This window comes from Drosophila eugracilis, unplaced genomic scaffold, assembly GCF_018153835.1.
Source record: "Drosophila eugracilis isolate 14026-0451.02 unplaced genomic scaffold, ASM1815383v1 contig_90, whole genome shotgun sequence".
NCBI lineage: Eukaryota > Metazoa > Arthropoda > Insecta > Diptera > Drosophilidae > Drosophila > Drosophila eugracilis.
Window position 1 is genome coordinate 7,242,234 of NW_024573812.1, and position 12,826 is coordinate 7,255,059.

A 12,826-nucleotide genomic window follows, 5' to 3' on the forward strand; every position below is an offset into this window, starting at 1 on the left:
CTAAAAAAACCACCTGTTTTAACTTGGCCTAAACTGTGCACCCTTTGGCAACCCTGCCCTTTTGGCAACAACAAAATATCAGTCAGTCAGTCGGTGACAGAGACAGAAGTTTGTTTGTTTTTCTCACAGTTCGAAGTTGTGATCCTAAAATTACCAATGTTTTTGTAAATTTTAAATACTTATTTTAAGCTGTTTTGGAATGAAAATTTTAAGTTAACCACAATTAAGGCAACGAAAATGATCATTTGAAAAGGCTGCCACAGCCTGAAAAAAAGAATACGCAACCAAAACATAAAAGGGAATAAAGCTAACGGGATTTATGATCCCAACTCGTACTCACGCGGAGTAGGAAGAAGGAGAGAAGTGGACGGAGAAAGAGGAAGTAGAGGGGAGGAGCAAGTGGAACCATGTCTAGCGAGGAGATGCTATATGCGCAGGTATTACACAGTATATATTGATGCCCCACAAGTGCATCGTGGCAGATTGTGGCGGTGTCGGTGTCGTCTGCAAATGGTGCCAATATAAAATTGCACCCATAACGTGATTTCCCTGCCCAAAGTATTTGTTTGTGTGTGTGTGTGGGCCATTTTCCAGTTCTTGGCCCTGATTTGTTCCCATGGCAGGTGATTAGCGATTGATGACTGCATCGCAGCCCCCGAAAATGTTTGGGAATGAATCACTGTGGTGTCTTATCGGACGGGAATGGGTTGTGTGATAAGCTTAGTTGATAAGCAGCGCATTGGGTGTCGTCTCTGGAGGCGATTGGGGTTAAGTGCAGGTCGCGACTCCTAATAATCACGAATCATTCATATTTTTTTACTAGGGGTCCAAGATCTGGGTGCCCCATGCGGAACAAGTGTGGGAAAGTGCCACCTTGGAGGAGAGCTACCGAAAGGGCGCCGGATTCCTGAAGATCTGCACCGAATCCGGCAGTCTCAAGGAGGTCAAGCTTAAGGCAGATGGCAGCGACCTGCCACCGCTGCGGAATCCGGCCATACTGGTGGGACAAAACGATTTGACCACCTTGTCCTACCTGCATGAGCCGGGGGTGTTGCACAATCTGCGTGTCCGCTTCTGTGAGCGCCAGATTATCTACACTTATTGCGGCATCATTCTGGTGGCCATTAATCCGTATGCGGAAATGCCGCTTTATGGACCAAATATCATTCGGGCGTATCGGGGACATGCCATGGGCGATCTGGAGCCTCACATCTTTGCCCTGGCGGAGGAGGCGTACACGAAACTTGAGCGCGAGAACTGCAATCTGAGTATAATTGTCAGTGGAGAGTCGGGTGCGGGAAAAACGGTGTCCGCCAAGTACGCCATGAGGTATTTCGCCGCTGTCGGAGGCTCCGAGTCTGAGACTCAGGTCGAGCGCAAGGTGCTGGCATCTTCACCGATCATGGAGGCATTTGGCAATGCTAAGACGACCCGAAACGATAACAGCTCCCGCTTCGGAAAGTTCACGAAGCTGCTTTTCCGGAATCAGATGGGCGTGATGTACTTGCAGGGGGCCACCATGCACACCTATCTGTTGGAGAAGTCTCGGGTGGTGTACCAGGCGCAGGGAGAGCGGAACTATCATATATTCTATCAGCTGTGCGCTGCGAGATCGAAGTACCCGGAATTGGTTCTAGGTAAGCCGGAAGTCTATTTCGAATTTAGTTTAGTACATGGTTCAGTATCTGTTTTATTGCAGACCACCAGGACAAGTTCCAATTCCTAAACATGGGCGGTGCTCCGGATATAGATCGAGTTTCGGATGCAGACCAATTTAACGAAACCGTGCAGGCCATGACTGTTCTGGGCTTTTCCATTCAGCAAATAGCTGACATTGTTAAGATTCTGGCAGGTATTCTCCATTTGGGTAACATTCAGGTATCCAAAAAGTTCAACGAGGGCAGCGAAGAAGAGGACACTGATTCCTGCGAAATATTTGTAAGTCATAACATCCTGATTTCCGCTTATCTGATCTGTAAATGCAAACCTATTTATTTTGTAGCATAACGACATCCACCTGCAGATCACCGGCGATCTGCTACGGGTGAGCGCCGAGGATCTGCGTCGGTGGCTTTTGATGCGTAAGATAGAGTCGGTCAATGAATATGTGCTGATACCGAATAACATTGAGGCGGCACAGGCGGCGCGAGACGCCCTGGCCAAGCACATATATGCGAAGCTGTTCCAGTACATCGTTGGTGTGCTAAACAAGAGCCTCAACAACGGTAGCAAGCAGTGCAGCTTCATTGGCGTCCTCGATATCTACGGCTTCGAAACTTTCGAGGTGAACTCGTTCGAACAATTTTGCATAAACTATGCAAATGAAAAGCTCCAGCAACAGTTCAACCAGCATGTCTTTAAGTTGGAGCAGGAGGAGTATCTCAAGGAGGGCATTACCTGGACAATGATTGACTTTTATGACAATCAGCCGTGCATTGATCTTATTGAATCTCGACTGGGAGTGTTAGACCTACTCGATGAGGAGTGTAGAGTAAGATTTGGTTGACTGATTTAGTTTCAATATCGCTTTTTAAATGTGTGAATCTGCAGATGCCTAAAGGTTCGGATGAGAGCTGGGCTGGCAAGCTCATCGGAAAGTGTAGTAAATTTCCGCATTTCGAGAAGCCACGCTTTGGCACCACAAGTAAGTGAACTTTATATTCTCCAAATTGAGTTTCCTCGTCTAATATCCATTGAAATTCTGCTTTTAAGGCTTCTTTATCAAACATTTCTCGGACACGGTTGAGTATGACGTGAACGGATTCTTGGAAAAGAATCGTGACACAGTCTCCAAGGAGCTGACCCAAGTGCTAGGCGAATCCAATATGTCCCTGGTCAAGCAGGTTATGACCCTCGAGGAAATCGACACTTTGAGCGTGGATGCTGCCAAATCGTCTACTTTGGGCGGTCGTGTCGTGATCAGTGCTGGCCGCAAACAGGTTTGTGATTGTTTACCCACATGCGACATGGAGCTAATGAATCGAATTGCTTTGTATACTTCGTCCTCTTGTAATCGTTGTCTTATTGCTATTTGTATTTTACATACGCTTGTCGTTCGCTCAACGCCAACTCCCTCGGAATGCCCCTCAGCAAGGGAATGACACCCGTCGAAGAGTTAGTTATCAACTTATATAAATATACCACAAATGACTAACAAGAAAATCAAAAACCAATATATAATCACCTCCATGTTAATCTATTTAATAACATTTTAACATCTTTTCAACATTTAATTTTCTGATTTTACCTACATTGTATTTTTTAGAAGAAAATGTGTATATAAAAACTTTACTGTGTGTTTGATGATTTTCACAAGTCTGCCTACTAATTAAGTCTTTTACACATTACAAGGTGGTACCATCCAAGCAGCATAGAAAGACTGTGGGATCGCAGTTCCAGGAAAGTCTGTCCTCGTTGATCTCAACATTGCATGCTACAACGCCGCACTATGTGCGCTGCATAAAGGTAAGGAGTAAAACATACAAATAAAAAATCATGCCATAATTTTTTTTTCGCTTAGCCCAACGATGACAAGATTGCCTTTAAATGGGAAACGGCCAAGATCATCCAGCAGCTGAGAGCCTGCGGCGTCTTGGAAACGGTTCGCATTTCGGCGGCGGGATTCCCTTCGAGGTGGCTCTATCCCGACTTCTACATGCGGTACCAGCTACTGGTATACCGTTCTAAGCTCGACAAAAACGACATGAAGCAGTCATGCCGCAACATTGTGATGAAGTGGATCCAGGACGAGGATAAGTACCGATTTGGCAACACGCAGATCTTCTTTCGCGCCGGCCAAGTGGCTTTTCTTGAACAGGTGCGAGCAAATCTGCGAAAGAAGTACATAACCATTGTGCAATCGGTCGTGCGACGATTCATCTACCGGCGGCGATTCCTTCGCATCCAAATGGTAATCCATGGAATCCAGATGCATGCTCGAGGCTTCCTGGCCCGCCAGCGGGTCCAGAAAATGCGTGAGGCTCGGGCGGGGTTGATCTTGTCTAAATACGCTAGAGGTTGGTTATGCCGTCGTCGTTATTTGCGCCTCCGCCACTCCATTTTTGGCATACAGACCTATGCCCGTGGCATGATGGCCCGTAGCAAGTTTCATGCAATGCGGGATCACTACCGGGCAGTTCAAATCCAGCGTTTCGTTCGTGGAGCTCTGGCACGGCGTGCTTATCAAAAGCGGCGGCGAAACATCATTATTTGCCAGGCGGCAATTCGCAGGTTTTTGGCCCGCCGTAAGTTTAAACGCATGAAGGCCGAGGCTAAGACCATCTCGCACATGGAGAACAAGTACATGGGGTTGGAAAATAAGATTATATCAATGCAGCAGCGAATCGATGAGCTAAATCGCGACAACAGCAACCTGAAGCACAAGACCAGCGAGATCAGCGTGTTAAAGTATATATTTAAAAATGTAAGATTTACTATATTTTAACACTCTTTGTCTTTCCAGAATGAAACTTGAATTAAAAAAGACCCTAGAGGGCGAATTCAAAAATGTTAAGGCCGCCTGCCAGGACAAGGACAAGCTGATCGAAGCACTTAACAAACAGCTGGAGGCGGAGCGGGATGAAAAGATGCAGTTACTCGAGGAAAACGGTCATGCGCAGGAGGAGTGGCTCAGCCAGAAGCAGACGTGGCGCCAAGAAAACGAGGAATTGCGCCGCCAGATTGACGAGATTATTGAGATGGCAAAGAATGCAGAGGTTAGCCAGCGTACTCAAGAGGACCGGATGCTAGCCGAGATCGACAACAGGGAGCTAAACGAGGCCTACCAGCGAGCGATCAAGGATAAAGAAGTGATCGAGAACGAGAACTACATGCTAAAAGAGGAGCTCAGTAGGCTCACGGCCGGCAGTTTTACTTTGCACGGACGCAAGGCTAGCAACGCCTCTAGTCAAAACGAGGACGATGTGGGTTATGCCTCGGCCAAAAACACCCTGGATATAAATCGGCCTCCGGATCTGCTAAGTAAAAATTGTAGGATCACTTTTTTCTAACTATTTATGGATATGTAAATCCATTTTATATATTTATATTCAGATCCGTACAACGACTTCACAAGTCTGGTTGTTAAACTGAGAGCCATTCTAGAGGAGGAGAAGCAGAAGCACAAGAACTTGCAGGGGCAATATATAAAACTGGCCAACCGCAACAAGCCCACCGAGGATTCGTTCCGGTAAGTGTTTAGGACCTCCGTCAACAAATAACTTGCTTACTCAGACACGAGGTCGCTACCCGAGATCGGTGTTACTTCCGTGCACTACTACCACAACTAAAACTTGAACAAAACTCCATTTGTCTACATTTATGTATTACTCCCGCACACTGTCACCACTTACATAGCGTCTCCGAGCTTGAGGTAGAGAACGAAAAACTGCGTAGCGAGTACGATCAGCTGCGAACGAGCATTAAACACGGTGTTGAGATCAACGAGCTCAATGGTAACCGCCTACGCACGCTGTGCGACCCTCGGAGTTGTCCTACTGACCCACCTGCCTTTTTCCTTCCTCCTTCCATTCTTTGCCATTGCAGCCCAGCATGCAGCCCTGCAGGAAGAGGTCCGTAGACGCCGCGAGGAGTGCATTCAATTGAAGGCGGTCTTGTTGCAGCAAAGCCAGTCCATGAGATCTCTAGAACCGGAGAGTTTACAGTTCCGGGGAAACGACGTCAACGAGCTGATGGAGGCCTTCCAGTCCCAGAAGCTCATCAATCGGTTGGTGCAGCTATCATCTTAGTATATCCAGAAGAAATAATTTTTTTTATTCAACTTTAGTCAACTGGAGTCCGAGCTCAAGGCCATCACTGAAGAGCACAACAGCAAACTAGTGGAGATGACGCAGGATATTGAGAGATTAAACATTGAAAAGGATGAGCTGCAGAAGGTAATCTTCGAGAGCATTGATGAGTTCGAGGAACCCAATTTGGAGACTCTGAGGCAAAATGATCGTTATCTGCGGCGTGAACTGCAGAAGGCTGTAGCCCAGTACCTACTCGTACAGGAGGAGTTGAAGTTGGCGAATGCCAAGCTAAACGCTTACAGACAAGATGGAGGCCAACTGGAACACAAGCTTGAGGAAGAGATGAGCCGTAACAAGGCCAACGGAATGTCCAACGATGTCGGCGCTAATGTCACCAAGCAAAAGTCGCAAAATCCACAAGGTCTCATGAAGTTCCACAGCAGCGATCTGGACAAGATTTTGCAGCGCCTACTAAGCGCCTTGACCCCACGTACAGTTGTTGGTCTTCTCCCTGGTTTCCCAGCCTATCTCATCTTTATGTGTATTCGGTAAGATATGTTAATAGAATGAAATATAGAAATCTTTTTTAACATAACATTTTTCCCATTAAAGATATACCGATCTTACCAATGCCGATGATGACGTGCGCGAGTTGCTGAGCAAGTTTGTGATACAGATAAAGAAAATGCACCGCACGCCGCATCCTATTGAGAACCGCGTTATTTGGCTGGTTAACTCCATTACGTAAGTCGTCAAAGGATAAAATTCACGGAAATCAAAATATGTAATCATTTTAATCTCATTTAGGCTGTTGAATCTTATGAAGCAATACGGGGACGTGGAGGAGTACGTGAAGTTTAACACTGAGAAGCAAAATCAGCAGCAGCTGAAGAATTTCAATCTTTTCGAGTACCGTCGCGTAATTCTCGATCTGATAGTAAATCTATACCAAGCGCTAATTATGCAGATTCAGGGTCTGTTAGACCCAAAAATAGTGCCTGCGATTCTTAATAACGATGAGATTCAGCGCGGACGGCAGGCGCACGGGATGCGTAGTCGGACTACATCCATTGGAGCTTCTTCATCGCCGGAGCACGGCGGTGGTCCGGCATGGAAGCAACTGATCGGACAGCTAGATCACTTCTATAAGCAGTTCCAACACTTTGGCTTAAACAATTGCTATGCGGAGCAGATATTCCACCAACTGCTTTACTTCATTTGTGCGGTAGCTCTTAATTGTCTGATGCTAAGGGGCGACATTTGCATGTGGGAGACGGGCATGATAATCCGTTATAATATTGGTTGCATTGAGGATTGGGTGCGCAGTAAAAAGATGGTAGGTCCAGTTTGTCAATTACGATTCGTATAAGCTAACTTCCCTTGGATATTTCAGTCGAACGACGTGTTAGCACCGTTGGCGCCTCTAAATCAGGTGTCGCAGCTGCTGCAGTCCCGGAAAAGCGAGCAGGATGTTCAAACAATTTGTGATCTTTGCACATCACTAAGCACGGCTCAGGTTCTAAAGGTGATGAAGTCTTATAAACTTGATGACTACGAGAGTGAAATAACGAATGTCTTTCTGGAGAAGCTTACCAAGGAACTCAATGCCCGGCAAATGGTAAGTTTGAGAAACCTTTTGAGTATGCACTCCCCTAAAATGAGAATGTTATATTTCAGCAAAAGAGCAATAGCGACGAATTTACCATTGACCAGAAGTTTATTCAGCCCTTCAAAGTGGTCTTTAAGTATAGTGAAATCAAACTGGAAGATATTGATTTGCCGTCGCATTTAAACCTGGATGAGTTTCTCACAAAGATTTGAGCATCGACTACCCCACGACTATACCTATTGTTAATCGAGAACGTTGCCATTTGGGATGATGTGACTCCGCTTTCTTTTTGTGTATTATACGAGTATAACGATTGTAGAAATGATTATTGTCCTTATATTTAGAGAATCTATTAGATAATGAAACAATGCTTAGAGCAGTTTTGCCGAAATGTGCTTTAGTTCCTGTTTAGTTTAAATTAGCCTCTTGTTTCCATTCCGTTTAAATCCATTTCAAATATCCAATGGCACCCATCCCAAGTTGCCAAGTTTAGTTTTTTGTTGTACGAACTATTTGTAGCAAAGCAATGGAAGGTTAAGAACCAACCTTTATATGTGAAATGCAATAAGTACCGGGAGTTAGACTCCTGTCATAAAATGAGCATTCCTTGCCTGAACCTTGTACCTTAGAACATAATTATATTTATACAATGAATGTACTTAAACAGGCAGATTTGTTGCCTAAAAAGCTTGTAACACCGAAACTACAGATGATAGACTAAGAAGACAGAAGCAATGCTGTTTCATTCCATCGATTTATGTATTCTCATTTTCTGTGTAGCTTGTAACTTGTAATTTCTATTTTCTCGGCCATGTTAGAAGACTTTAAAAAAGATTAGCAAACCTAAAATACGTTGGCATTTGTTTAAAACATTCTAAGCAATTTATCTAAAGATATAAATATATATTAACAAATCAACTACGCGTGTATAATGGTTAGCAATTTATGAAATTTTACAAATATAATTGCGAGTCGTTAACAATCCACCAGCACTTTTGATAACTTGTTCTTCGGCAGGTCAAGGGAAGGCAGGCGCTGCGTGACCATTCCGGTGGCCACAGTGGCTCCGTTTTCCCGGATCGTGAAGGCTTGGCCCGGGGTCATGACCATTTTTCGCATCAGGATGACGCGCACCTGGCCATGTTCACCTGGCATTAGCATCGCCTCACTTGGAACTGGAATTTAATGAGAATACTTAGCGCATATTGGGAGTACGTCATTGATAAAACTTACTTATATCAATACGTGCAGGAACATTCCACGTCTGGCTGAAGAGCTGCTGAATGTATTTCGAGAGCATGGGCTTGACCCGGCCACCCTCTGCCCGCGACAGGAGGTACATAGATCCCTCAAAGTGGTTGGAAATGTCCTCAGAGCCCGTCGCACATAGAAGCATTCCCCGCTCCACTGCGGAAATTTTTATGCCTCTCAGCAGGGCGCCCACATTTTCACCGGCCTGCGCCTGAGGTACGCTTTTCCGGAAGATCTGAATGTCGCTGATACTAGTCTTAAGATTCTGGTTGAAGCCCAGAAGATCAGCATCCGCGTTCCGAGGAATGGTGCCCCTTTTGATGGTACCCACGACCACAGTTCCTCTCCCTGGGACAGTGAAAGCATTGTCAATGGGCAGTATAAATGGAGAGGCGATATCACGCTGTGGTGTTGGTATGTAGGAATCGCAGTGTTCCAATAGCTTCTCAATAGACGGAACTCCAAATTCTGTAGTATCCTCGCGAAGAGCCAGCAATGCCGACCCACAAATTACGGGACTATGAACGCCATCGAAACCAAAATCGCTTAGCATCTCACGCATCTCGATCTCAACCAGTTCAAGCACCTCCTGGTCCACCAGGTCAGCCTTATTTATGAAGACTATAATACGCTGGATGCCCACTTGTTTGGCCAGCAGCAGGTGCTCGCGCGTCTGCGGCATCTGACCGTCTGTGGCGGCTACCACGAGGATGGCGCCATCCATTTGGGAGGCGCCCGAGATCATGTTCTGTGTAAGGCAGAGCTGTTGTATATATATGCATATGTATGTGCTTAATCATTGTTACCTTTATGTAGTCAGCATGACCCGGACAATCTGTGTGGGCGTAGGTGCGCTCTGTGGTGGCATAGCCAATATGGCAGGCATTAATGGTTATGCCGCGTGCCTTCTCTTCAGGCGCCCGGTCGATCTGGTCGTAGGACAGGTACTCTGCCAAGCCTTTCTGGGACTGGATTTTGGTGATGGCGGCGGTCAAGGTCGTTTTGCCGTGGTCCACGTGGCCAATGGTACCCACATTGCAATGCGGCAACTCACGCAATCCTGACGCAGGATTTTTATTCGCAATGGTAGCTAAAAGCCGCGATCCTTTCCATCGGCTTTGTTTGACAACGGCGCCGTACAGAGACTGGTTGATTCGGTTCAGGAACACGGCATCACATTGACGCCACAACTTTGGAAGAAGTCCACTCATCGCCCCCTGAAGATCCGCAGTCCAGATGTAGAGCACGTAACACAGTACCCGTCGCGGGAAACCAAAACAAGAACAGCTGTTCCGCCAGTGTTACGCAGCGCAACAATGGATGTACCGAAAATTTTTCAAATTTTTGATTTGCTGGGAGAATTAAACAATTTGAATTTTATTGACTTAAAAAAAAATTAAAAGGGAAATCAAGCTAGCGTAAGCAAACCTTAGAGCGGTTAACATTGCACGGAGAATTATATGATGCTAACCGTGTAAATTTATTTGATTAGGGCGCTTTAAAGACATATTGCTGTTGATTGGTAGACTCAGTTTTTTTTTTCCATATTTTGACGCTTATTCGACTGAAATAGGAAATTCTTTTCAAAAAAGTAACACATTTATAGCTCATCAAAATCATCTATGTATACAAAAAGTTAAAAATATTAAAATTTTATTTTTTAGTGGCTTTATCGGATTCTTATCAATATTACAACTTTAAGTTATATATTGTGACCCTGTTAGCCTTTGACTTACTTAAAAAAGATCTCACTAAATACCTAGTATATTCGCTACTCCAGGTTGTCCAACAAATATCTATATATTTTATGATTTTATTATTAATTACTTTATTTTTCTAAATATGTAAATACATGAACTTAGTAAATAAAGGCAGGTTTTATATCTGAATATAAAAATATTATTAATCATCATCATAAATTCTAAATATTAAAAGCTATAATTCATATATGTAAATATCTTTTATTTGTTGGAAATGTCTTGAGGTTGAGGGAATGCTTCTGCAAAGAGGGCTTCGCTCGAAGGCACCGCCACCTTCAGAGTGTTTTTGATGATCTTGTGGGTGCGCCGCATGTGGACGCCCAGACTAACCCGCTCCGAGAAGCGCGTGGTGCATAGGGGACACTGCAGCGTCTTCTCTTTATGGATGTGGCGGTGTTTAACGAGAGCGTTGGCATTGGTAAAGGCTTTTTCGCAGACCTCGCAGACCTTGTCACGAATGTTCAGGTGCGCCTTAACGTGATCCTTGAGGTCGCGTTTTGTCAGAAAGTCCTTGGTGCACATGTCGCACTTGAAGGCCCGGATCTTGGTGTGCACTGCAGTCACATGAGTTGTCATCTGAATTTTCTGCTTGAATGATTTGCCGCAGAACTCACATACAAACGGCTTGGCGACGTGTTTCTCGTCGTGGGTGCGCTTGTGGACGGCGAGCTGGCTGCCGAAAGCAAAGCTCCGACTACAGATGTCACAGATGAATGTCTTGCTCATGTGAACCCGCTGGATGTGTTGCTGCAAGTGACACCTTCGGTCGAAGTTTAGCTCGCACAGAGTACACCTAAACCAACCTCCCTCACCCATCTTGTGATCCCGGAACTGGTGGGCTTGTAGGGCGTGATCTGTGCTGTACGCATGCTCACAAAATTCACATTTAAGTTTTTGACGAAATGTTTTGGTAGGCATAAAGCTCTTGCACCGCTCAATGTACCGTTTTTCGGCCAGCGAGAGACCTACTGACTGCACGTCAGTGAGGGTCTTAATCCGTCGCGAATACCAATGGCGCATGCTTTGAATACAATCGTACACATCGTAGTGGGTGATCAGACCCAGAGAAAATTCACCAGTTAGCATATCTGTGATCTCTATTAACGATGACTTTCGTTCACCCAGATTCGAGAAGTGTTTGTGCGTCGGATCATAAAGATGGGGGAATTTTGAGTACAGTTCGATGAACAGAGTGGTTAGTCGATTTTCCTCCGTGAACACCAACTGCCAAGGGGTAAACATTAGATTTGTTTAAGAAACAGAGGTTAAGTAGAGCCTACCTTTATCTTGCTATCACCTTCCTCCTCGTCGCTGTCCACGTCCTCTAGACTTTCACGTTCTGCCAAAAAGCCATATTTGGCATGGTAATATAGTGGAACTTTGGTCAGTTTCTGGGTTTTCTTTTGCCTCGAAATTGCAGCATACTGTGTGTGCAGACTTGTGATGCACTTCTTGAGCGTGTAGGCTGTAAGTTGGAGGTTCACGGTGGCCTTTAATTGATCTAGTAACTCTTCGTAGGCTGCTGCGCGTTTCTCCTTGTCCTTGTACGACTCATCCGCCGGATCCCAAAGGCACCTCTGCTGCTTGTATAGCTCGATGAACTGCGTAATCCGGGGACTTCGCCTGTAAAACGTAGGGTTGAACTGACGGAAATCAAAGCATCTGATTAAATTGGTGGTTTTGGTTTCCGGACTCACATACTTACTTTTGATTGGGGAGCGAAGTTGGTTGAACTAGTGCCCCGGTCGCAAACCACTTCTAAAGAAGCGCAATCGACCTCGTCCCTTTCCTCGCTTAAGCTTTCGTCCTCGGATGAAACTGGCAGATCCACGAACATGTCTTCAGCTAGGCAATCTTCCGGTGGCTCACCCATTATGAATACCTTTGTCATCGAAGGGTCGCATTCACTTTCGTCGGAAGTAATGGTTCCAGCATCAATAAACTCCTCCTTAATTTTCGTATGCGATACCAGGTGCTCCTTGATGTGCACAATAAACTCCCGCCACCGCTCAAATTCCATCTCCACCAAGCAATCATTTTTGTGAGCACACGTTAGAACAAAGTGTTCGTAGTTGTCTCTGGCCAAAATATTCCCGCAAATCACCATAACTTGCTTACAAACAAAATGAATCCGAAGTAAAGACGTACACGAACGCCTTGTATCGATAAACACCTGCTGGTCAGTGTTGGAAATGATCCAAGTTTTTTGATAAGAAATCGTTTCTGGTATAGTATCTCAGATTCTGAGTTCTTTAATTATCTTAAGAAGTTTAAGTTTAATTATCTTTTAAGTTTAAGTTTATCGACTACGATTCTTACTTTTATAGTTAAATTAGTTTGTTTCAGAAAAATGTAAATTAAACTATCTTTTTGACTGTTTTCTTTTTTAAATCAAACTATTATAAGATTTAGTTTACGTTCATATTTTTAATTGCATTTATTTCAACCTTTACGAT

General features: G+C 44.8%; 3 protein-coding genes across 7 annotated transcripts; 1 reads left to right on the plus strand and 2 right to left on the minus strand.

Moving 5' to 3' along the window:
* Positions 1–103: 103 nt before the first annotated feature.
* On the plus strand, positions 104–8,277 carry LOC108112915 (unconventional myosin-Va). Of its 4 annotated transcripts, none has more exons than XM_017223300.2 (18): positions 104–437; positions 824–1,637; positions 1,700–1,938; positions 2,003–2,491; positions 2,551–2,644; positions 2,713–2,939; positions 3,091–3,114; positions 3,352–3,465; positions 3,521–4,407; positions 4,463–4,989; positions 5,053–5,188; positions 5,356–5,453; positions 5,545–5,725; positions 5,786–6,298; positions 6,363–6,494; positions 6,558–7,086; positions 7,144–7,368; positions 7,428–8,277. In XM_017223300.2, the coding sequence occupies exons 1-18, from the start codon at positions 408–410 to the stop codon at positions 7,569–7,571; spliced, it is 5,403 nt and encodes a 1,800-aa protein (XP_017078789.1). In that variant the 5' UTR covers positions 104–407; the 3' UTR covers positions 7,572–8,277. The 4 variants fall into 4 exon arrangements, with proteins under 4 accessions (XP_017078789.1, XP_017078790.1, XP_017078791.1 ...); XM_017223301.2 differs by having other exon boundaries at positions 4,463–4,980; XM_017223302.2 differs by lacking the exon at positions 3,091–3,114.
* Positions 8,095–9,943, minus strand: LOC108112917 (elongation factor Tu). The gene is made up of 3 exons (XM_017223304.1): positions 9,417–9,943; positions 8,593–9,358; positions 8,095–8,534 (listed from the first exon to the last, which is right to left on the minus strand). The coding sequence occupies exons 1-3, from the start codon at positions 9,819–9,821 to the stop codon at positions 8,335–8,337; spliced, it is 1,371 nt and encodes a 456-aa protein (XP_017078793.1). The 5' UTR covers positions 9,822–9,943; the 3' UTR covers positions 8,095–8,334.
* Positions 9,944–10,413: 470 nt separating this feature from the next.
* LOC108112184 (myoneurin) lies at positions 10,414–12,565 on the minus strand. 2 transcript variants are annotated; one of them, XM_017221995.2, is made up of 3 exons: positions 12,068–12,565; positions 11,651–11,993; positions 10,414–11,594 (listed from the first exon to the last, which is right to left on the minus strand). In XM_017221995.2, exons 1-3 carry the CDS (start codon positions 12,475–12,477, stop codon positions 10,572–10,574), a joined length of 1,776 nt encoding a protein of 591 aa, XP_017077484.1. In that variant the 5' UTR covers positions 12,478–12,565; the 3' UTR covers positions 10,414–10,571. The 2 variants fall into 2 exon arrangements, with proteins under 2 accessions (XP_017077484.1, XP_017077483.1); XM_017221994.2 differs by having other exon boundaries at positions 11,651–12,013; positions 12,076–12,564.
* Positions 12,566–12,826: the final 261 nt, after the last annotated feature.